The following is a 9,217-nucleotide window of genomic DNA, read 5'->3' on the forward strand; positions in this document are numbered from 1 at the left end:
AAGTCCGACGAGGATGCGCAGATTACGCTTTAGCTGTCTCCACTGGACCCGAACAATAGACATGAAGTTGTGCGCACCGACCGATTTGACGGTGCCGGGGATTGGATCGGTTTTTGGAAACAGCCGAGTCGCGGGAGTGGAGAAGTGGTGGTGAGGGTGGAGCCGATAAGGGTGTGTCTTGTTTCGCGAGCGGGAATCCGGGAGTGGGCAAGACGTATGGATACTATGATATACCCGACCACATTCGACGTCCTCCCAATCCCATACCTACCAGCCTACAGCAACCCCCCTCTCCCCACTCCCCCCACCCATCTATGATACCCCCATTGCCCATCTAACCCCACCTCCCCCCGAGTCCCGAGAACCGAAACCCCTCCCAGCCTGCCCGGAAGGAAACTCACCCAAACCAGCATCAAAGCCTAACTTACCTGAACCCTCACCGAGTCGCAAAACGTCCACACTGGCTGCCACTCCGTTCCGCCCGTCAGCACCGCTAGCAAGCTAACGGCGAAAAATTGATCACCAACCGCCTTTATGGCTGCGGTAAAGTACCGGTATCGTTGCGAAGTTACTCGTATATGTTGGGCGGAGAAAATGGCTCACCGTAGGTATTATATCTCGTATGGCAGGTGAGACTAGCTATGCTATGCTACGTCCAGATATCGGAATGTCTAATATCGATCTCCTGCACAATTTGCTGCCAATCTGGAGGTTAACTTATGGACTAACGTCGCCCCAGCGATAATGGAGAACTCCCCGCCAGCAAGTACCGTACAGTATTGTACGGTGCCACTCGCTAAAGGCTCTAACGGATTCCGATTGTTAATATGATACAATGCTAGAGAAAAATACCTTACTAATCATCCATGCATCCAGGTACGGTACAGTACTTATACTGTGCATGAGAAAAACACGGGGGGTAGATATAATCCCGCAGGGAAGCCACGATGGCTAAGCGAAAGATATGATATGATATCATACTAGTACTACAGTATCATACCGCATATTTCGATTAACTTCTAAATCGCGCTTATGCCCCCCCTTCTAGACGGAAGGACAAAAATGGGGGAAAAGGCGCGCTTGCCCCTGTGTGGCGCCCAAGATCAATGGTTGGTTGGGATGGAGACGGCTGCGAAAAGTCTTACATTAATCTCCGCCTCAAGCCTCCCAACTCATTTCTTCAGCCATGATATGAAATACCCAGTAAAGTGGAGAGAGAGAAAAAAAAAAAAAAAAAAGGTTGGTCATCAACTGAAGAACACGGTGATTATATTTTCTAACTTATCATACAAACTCCGAGCGAGCACCATCATGGGTAATCACTTGACTCTTTCCGATATTCGCTAAAGTTCGCCACCCCTCTCTCGCCACGACAAACTTCTATTCCCCTCCTTCTACTGCGGTATGATACTTGTGCCCCGTACTCGGGAGGTACGAGGAAGGTGTTGGTGAGGGTGCATGCCTGACAATCGTCCCATTTCGTAGCCTCGTAGCTACCGTGTTCAAGCCACGTTGGCTACCGGTGAAAGGGTATTATCACCGAGATCCCAAACTGCAAGCTCCTATCCAGTTGTGAAATGGACAAATCCCCCAATAGCATTCATGAAATCTACAAGACCTAACTCAACAATTCCAAATAAAGGCTTGGGTATACACGCCAACGCTCCACATGACTAGTACGATAGACAAATAGTCTAGCACGGTACTCGTATCATAAATGCACTTCAGACACAGTCCCCAAGAAAATTACAGGTACCGTACACCCTCGTATGATACTTTCGACCGCAACTAAACAAAACAGGAGTCACAAATTACCAACAAACCTTTTCAACACGTACAGTACACCCACCGCCACCAGCGAGCAAACCAGCACACTACAGGACCAGGGATAAATTTACACAGAATAGAGAGTAAGGAAAAACACAACTTCCTACATACCCCAGCTTTTCTTCTTAAGTACCTCTCACTCACAACCCCCAGTCAAACCCAAAATCCTCGGCGAAAAACAAATTCCTTCTCCTCCATTCCTTATCCCTCCCATCCGTCTCCCCAGAGCCCTCACCGTCAATCACCCCTCCATCCCCGCGCTTAACAAACTCTTCCAAAAATCCAGGACTCCGGACTCTCTCCTCACCATTACAGAACAAATGCAAGACCTTGAAACCGGCTTTCCGACCAGGCACCCACTCCCCCACCCTCGCTTCTCTTAGTTCCTTAACTAGCTTTGGTATCTCCTTATCCGGGTCCACGTTCTCCGCCGGACTCTTCCACTGATTCGCTGTCCGGGGCGCTGTGCCTAGGGATTCCTCAGCGTTTCTGACAACTTTGGAAATAGTCCTTATGTTCGGCGTAGCTACCTCGCGGAAGAAGCCGTGTTTGGGGTTATCCCGGAGGTCGAAGACGGCCTTTGTTTGTCGGAGGAGCTGCTTCATAGCAAAGTCTACTTCTTGATAGTCGCCGGAGATTTTCGGGGATGCGGGGTGGGGCGCTGGGGCTGGGAGAGGTGCGCCAGGGCTCTTGGGGATTAGCATTGAGTCGAGGACTGCTCGGCGGAGGGGCGGCTCCCACTCACGGGTGAGGCCTGCTACGAGATCGAGAAGTTCGTTGCCGAGGCTTGAAGATATGGGGAAACTTAGTGACTGGAAAGCCGTTGAAAGCCAGGAGAGGACGTGGAGGAGGGAGGTTGTGGAAGCGGTGGAAATTGTATCTAGTAGTGTCAAGTATACCAGTGAGTGCTGCATTAAAAGCATGTGATTCTCAAAAATCTCGTCTCTTGTGCGAGGGTCCAAAGCTGACTGATAATTCTTCACTACCTCTGGTTCCAGATATATATCGTACACTTTGGTGATAATATCTAAAGCTTCTCTCTTGGTCTTGGGGCCCGATTCCCGAACCTGGGTGACCGTCAGAATCGAGTCGATAAGGTGAGATTCAAGCGAATGAAGCAAAAGGCCCTCAGCGTATTGGCCAGTAACGGAGAAACCGAAGATGAGAAACTTCCGATTCATGACTTGCATATGGTGACATAAGCTTGTCGGATCTTTATCGTTTGGTCTGCCGTAATGCTGTTTCAACAGCTCCAATAGAAAGTGTTCGCGAATGTCAAATAATTGGAGCACCGGGTGAATGTTGTGAAGGATGGAATCTGGCAGGGCTATCGATTTGGCCTTCCTCAACGCCAAGACAAATTCAAGGTTCCCAGCCCACAACCAAAGCCTATTGCCGGGGTTAGAACCCTTCAGATGCTCCCGCTCGATACCAAGGTACTCGGTTACCATTTCAAGTATCGATAGTTGCTCCTCGATTTTCTTAGTGCTCACACGTTTCATACTTGGCATGGGAAAAAGATCATCTTCGCATACCCGAGAAGCGGGCTGCTCTCCCTGGGCGATTTCACTTTCATCTACCCTTGGCACCCCTCGTACCCTAGAAAACGTGGCGAGGTAAGGCGGCTCAGTGTTCACCTCACTCTCACCGAGGATTTCTCCGATTTTGGGCCAGAGCCTCCTCATGGCACGCCAAACGGCAAGCCTTGATTGATTTTTCCAAAATATTTTACCATCCTGGTCGGTCAACAAGAGCCTGGAATCGTCCTCTGTTCCCTGGGCAGCCGCTGGGTTCCTGGGCCACGTTGGCCCTGGGGCGGCAGAAGTGTTGGGTTGGGCAAAATAATAGTCGCCGTTTGGCGCAGATGTGGAAGTGTCGTAACCAGGAGTGGCGTTTAATGCAGATTGGGCAAAGCTGTAGGGAAAATAGCTCGCAGGAGGATAGGCTGAACCTGAAGCCTGCTCTCTATTGACAGAAGTTAAAGGGCGTGGGATAGGAGGCACGGAAGAAGCCGGGATAGCAAGGGCAGTGTGAAGATACTTTTCACGGCGAAAGGTACACGAGGTTTTCACCATGGCCTTAGTCAGTACTGGTGTTGATAAAGGCAGTCTAATGATAAAAGGGATTGTGGCGCAGGGTGCAAAGTTGTCAGCCCTTAGATGATCCTTCGGTGTAGGGTGATAGGTAATTTGAGATATAACAAATGAACGTTTTCCCTCTAACGGGTTGGGACGATCAACACCCACTGGCCTAGGCTCTGTCGGAACAGATTTCCGCTTTGATGCCCGCGAGTTGATCCGTGGAGCGCCTGGGCCTCGGACCTGCAGGTCTGATCCACCCATCTCCGTACGCAGCTTCTTCTTGATGTCATCGCTTATGACCCGGAGAACTGGGGAAAATCAGCCCTAGAAGCACAGACCCCGACGGGAAAGGTCGTGTCGAACCATTGTCACCAATAACCTTGCCTTCGCTCCCAACGCCCAAAGCACGGAGCGAATTCAAGGGCCCTTTGCGGACACCCTGGGCGTAAAGATACAGTCCAAGCCATTTCTGGAATTTATTTCTCACCTGGGAGCTTGCAAGAAGCAACAACATAATAGTGACCGTAAGTGGGGGGTTTGAGGGCGCCCCCATCATTGACCACGAGGCTGTGGTGGGGCTTGTATCCGCCTTTCGCCGCTTCGACAACGGTTGCGGGGCCGATTCGTTCCCTGTGGAAGCTGCCAATGCCTTCGCCTCCACCCATTCACGGTCTGAAGACGAGAGAGTTTCGAGTAGACGCCAAAGAAGGGGGGCCTTGCGTTCGCATTGCCGTTGGACTTTGGCGAGATCGAAGTTTTCAAGACCCTCCTTCAAAATTTCCCCAGTAGTTCGACCACGAGACTCGGTAGAATTAGCTCGTACATCGACATTAATCTATAGTTTATTGATTTAATGCGTTAGGGGAAGTCAGGAGATTTTTTCTTTGATCATGAGAGTAGCAATTTCACAAGGCCAAGGGGAGGTACGAACACCGCCCTTGACAAGACCAGCGTCAAACTCGTCTTTAAACACTCCACCAGCCCACGACACAGCAACCTCGTCACCACCGTTCTCCCTAGCACGCTTCGAATTCATAAAAATTTCGAGAACAGACCTGATGCCGCCGTGTGTGTAAAACAAACTCACCCGGCGTCGAACAGTAGAGTCATCACTGTTGAACAAGCGAACAAGGAAATCAGAAATGGAAATGAAGCCGAGTGATTTTAGCGAATCCAAGACAGCCAAGAGTCTAAGTGGCTCAGGGGATTGGGCACCTAGCGACCCGGGGCTGTAAAGTGGGACCGAATCATCGTGTTGATGAAGGTGATCATGATGGGGCTGCTGCGGCTGGTGTTGTTGATGTGGTTGCTGCTGTTGGGTGACTGGAATTGGGCCGGAGGTAAAGTGAAGAGTGGATGGAGGAGGAGGCGGAGGAGAATGCTGAACCGAGATGCGATATTGTTGTGGTGGTGGTGGTTGCGGTTGTGGTGTTAGAGGGGGGGGTTCCCCCCGACGTCGAGGCATGTTCCTATGGTTCTGGTCCTCTCCTTTGCGTCAAGGGATTGCGGGGACGAATCGTATGCAATCAATGATAGCGCTAGGGGTGGTCCATATGACAGAGATTTCAGGTGTAATTGAAGAAATTGGAGAGCATAGCGTTTGACCAATGGACAAGTGGGAGACGCGTTGTTGATGTTCATCTTGATCCCTCCCATCTCCACCCTTATTGCTTTCTTTTTCTCTTCCCCTCCCACTCTTACTTGCATCGATCCCCACTCACACGTACTCGTACAGAATCGAGGCGCATACAAGCATCTCCGCACACAAAGAGTCGTTACACAACAGCTCGGCATAAGAGATTTTGATGCGTTCCTCTACTTCTCGAGTAGTTCTGTTGGGTACGGTGCTCGTGCACGCAAGACCTCCGATCCCGAGTTACTCAATTGAAATACATCTTCTGACATGATATGGTACATACCGGTATGCGATACCGATATCGGGCAAGGTAAATACCGGTACTCGCAGCAGCAATCTCCTGCCAATCCCGTCAAGTTAACCTCCTGACCTCTCGCAGCTGTACGCGAAGTCATCGTAGCCGGCTGCATGAGAGCGAAAATACTCGAGTGCCGTACTCGAGTACTGTACCCAACGGAAAGAAAGTAAACTCAGCCGTAAGGAATGGAACCGCTATTAAAACTGCTGGTATTCTACCCTCCACCGGTCTTGTTTTTGGTCATATCATCAAGTATGAAACCTGGAACTCGTGATCGGCGAGAATGATACCTTTATTGTTTGTGAGATAAGATCAAGATAATACCGATATCTTGGTCAAGATGATCTAATCTCTTGGGAACAGGGTTAGGTTTTTTATAACACCACAAGGAGATGCGAGCCCATGTTCCTTGTCAAGCCAAGCTTTAACATTGAAAGGTAACTTTAGTCAGACAGGCAAAATATAAAAGACTCAAAATGAATCATGATGGATACCGATGGGTTGTGGTAGGAAGACCTCACTAAGGCACCTATCAGGATGCCTTCCCTCAGACAGCACACCGCCTTGGAAGTGGTGAGTAGCATCAGGCACAGACCATCCAGTATAGTTTGTGCCATGCATCAGTATCATACCGGTTGTCGCCCACTCAGGACCGTCTATACGTACCGTCCCGGTCTTGCAAGCTCTATTGGAGCGAACCCTTCTGGTTATTTTGCCAGTTTAGGAGTTTGCAGCCCTTGGGCACGATTTCTTATCCGCTTTGGGATATCGTCCCAACATTTCCCTGCGTCCCACAGAAGGCCTGCCGCCGGGTCTTGCGCAGAACAACGTGGTAGCGAGATCTACAGCATATGTAAATTATCCGTTAAACTCCCATCAAAAATTTGGAGCCACACCGCATCAGTAATGCCTGTGCGGAAAGGGGCCACTCATTAAAATTCTCCACAGCTCTGGATGAGTTCTTTCCCCCGACTGTTATAATCTGAGATTTTCTCACCGACGCTTCTCACTTCTGCTTTGGCGCATAACAAGCCTGGGCAAATTCAATCTCTATGTGCAGACGAGAACTTTTAACGACAGCCCTAAATCAGCCTTCCAGGGATTTTCTCGGGCCACAAATCGACCAATCTCGAGATCTTCCGGAGATGTGAATCAGATTCCTCTTTCATGACCCGTCACTCGCGGTTGTTCTAGTGTGTCTTCTATGCAAGGCCAAGCATGTTTGTGTGCAGCATATCACGTGACGCTTTTCAATAGATCTACCACTCCCACAACCCCCAGTCTCCTTTCCCTACGAGATTCTACCTGAACCTCCCACCTAAACCACCACTCTTCGCCTCAGCAAATGTGTACCGGAGCGAACCTTCAGTTCGGTGCGATCCTTGCCCGAGTTCGCATCGCCTCTAATTTTGTCCCCACACTCACTCCCTAAGGCTTTTGTGTGCACTGTACATTATGTGCAGTGTGAACTCTCTACTGTGAATGCGCTTGACGCAATGTGCATTCGGGCTCAAAGACATGGATTGTGCGAAGGGTATGGTAGTCCTCCTCACTCATTCCCTTTCTCTATATATTTCTGTGATGGAAGAGCGTTTGTGCATCATCACCATCGCCATCTTTCAGTTTCATTTTAAGTGCTCTATACCAGACCCCGCCGACCCGGCTCACTCTGCCTGTGACGTTTCATCTTGTTCTAGATTCTCGTTTCCGTTCTAGACACTCAATTTCCAACGCCTCTCTGCCTTCCTCGGTCTTTTCTACAGGCCGATTTCTCTTGAGATATAGAGGCGCCGGCACCATCCCATCTAGACCACCCCCATCACAGAAATTATTTCTTTATATCCTGTAACCCCCCACCTTACGTTCAATGCACGCACGATCGATCTAGCTCACTATCTACTTAGACATACCCGCTGGTACTAAATATGTCCTGCCACGAGTACCAGGAGGTCGGGGCTATTCTCCGAGACCCCGGATATACCCAAGACCTCTTCCACTGCTTTCAAAAGGTCCTCGATGAGCGCCTTAAAAGCCGTTATGGCAACAAATTTACAGGGGTGATCAACGATGACGACTCCTTCCTCCTGCTACTCCGAGATATGGTCGCGGCGCACTCAGACGCACAAGCAGAAAGCAGCGCCATATGCCCAAGACACACCGGCGAGCAACACACCGAGGGCCAATACTTCGAGGAGAATTGGCCCAGCACTCTAAACCCTCCAAATCCGGAATTAGCAAGACTTAACACTCTTTTCTTCGGTAGCGTGGATTGCTCCTCGTCCCTCTCCAGGGCGGAAAGCGTCCAGCAAGCAATCGCGAATGTGGACCAACAACTGCCTGAGGATACAACCATGTCCGATTCCCACAGCCAGAACCAACTGCAGCAGCAGGCCCAACCTCCGGCATCGCCGCCACCAGAAATGCACGGGACCAACACGGCTCATCCACAAAACCAACAGATGGGCACGCAACAACTCTTCTCCCAAGTCTTCGGCCAGAAAAACGCTCGACAGCCCACCGGGAACCACACCTCCGACAGCGGGGAATCTTCCGGCGCTCAGTCCGACATTTCATTCACTAGCAGTCGTAAGCCGAGCGGAAAGCGGGTAGCAGGAAGGTGGGCCTGCCCCGTCGAAGACTGCCCGAAGAGGGGCGAACTTATGCAGAAGTGCCGTTTAGAGTAATTTCCCCTCCCCTTCTCTCTTCCCATTTACCCTTCGCATGAGGTACTGATGGAGAGCTATGGATACAGTGACCACATGGCGCGCCACCAACCCGAACGTCGCACCCACTGTCCTAGTTGTGATAAGATTTACCTGCACAGCCGCACGTGCAATGAGCATCACAAAAAGGCGCACGGAATGGACTTGAAGAGTGGGTATGAGCGGCGGGCATATCTATTCACACAACAGGCCGCCAGCCTCGGGGATATGGAGGGGTCTTTCACCGAGGAGGAGGCAATGGCGGGGGTTACGACGCACTAATTTGGGGATTTCGTTTGCAGGAGGAAAGTTGCCTTTTTTCATGATCGTAATATTATGGGGGGGTTCCTTCGTATTTCTCTCCACCTATCTGTCTTTTGTCTGCGCTGCATTCTTCTGGTCCAGTCTGGTTTTTGTTCTGCTTGGTTTTGATCCCTTACTTGCTTGTTTGTTTGCATTTTTACATGCTGGGCGGGGAGTTGGACATGTTCCTGGCGAGTAGAGGTGGCTAAAATATTTGTTTCTGTTTTTATTCCCCTTGTTACTCTAACTATCGTAATTCTTCAACATTTTTGTTTTACCCTCCCCCCCCCATTTATCCCACCTTACCCACTTTCACTTCATCACTATACCCCCCCCCCCCCCCCCCCCTTTCCCCTCCCCAAACCCCCCC

General features: G+C 50.4%; 2 protein-coding genes; one reads left to right on the forward strand and one right to left on the reverse strand.

The window, feature by feature from the left end:
- Positions 1 to 1,967: 1,967 nt before the first annotated feature.
- GSTUM_00002600001 (uncharacterized protein) lies at positions 1,968 to 5,260 on the reverse strand (the record flags this gene model as incomplete). XM_002836249.2 has 1 exon in its annotated part: positions 1,968 to 5,260. Exon 1 carries the CDS (start codon positions 4,167 to 4,169, stop codon positions 1,968 to 1,970), a length of 2,202 nt encoding a protein of 733 aa, XP_002836295.1. The 5' UTR covers positions 4,170 to 5,260.
- A 2,165-nt stretch (positions 5,261 to 7,425) lies between these two features.
- GSTUM_00002601001 (uncharacterized protein) lies at positions 7,426 to 9,139 on the forward strand. XM_002836250.2 has 3 exons: positions 7,426 to 7,687; positions 7,747 to 8,522; positions 8,595 to 9,139. The coding sequence occupies exons 2-3, from the start codon at positions 7,768 to 7,770 to the stop codon at positions 8,824 to 8,826; spliced, it is 987 nt and encodes a 328-aa protein (XP_002836296.1). The 5' UTR covers positions 7,426 to 7,687; positions 7,747 to 7,767; the 3' UTR covers positions 8,827 to 9,139.
- Positions 9,140 to 9,217: the final 78 nt, after the last annotated feature.

Source organism: Tuber melanosporum (assembly GCF_000151645.1).
Source record: "Tuber melanosporum whole genome shotgun sequence assembly, scaffold_138, strain Mel28".
Classification (NCBI taxonomy): Eukaryota; Fungi; Ascomycota; class Pezizomycetes; order Pezizales; family Tuberaceae; genus Tuber; species Tuber melanosporum.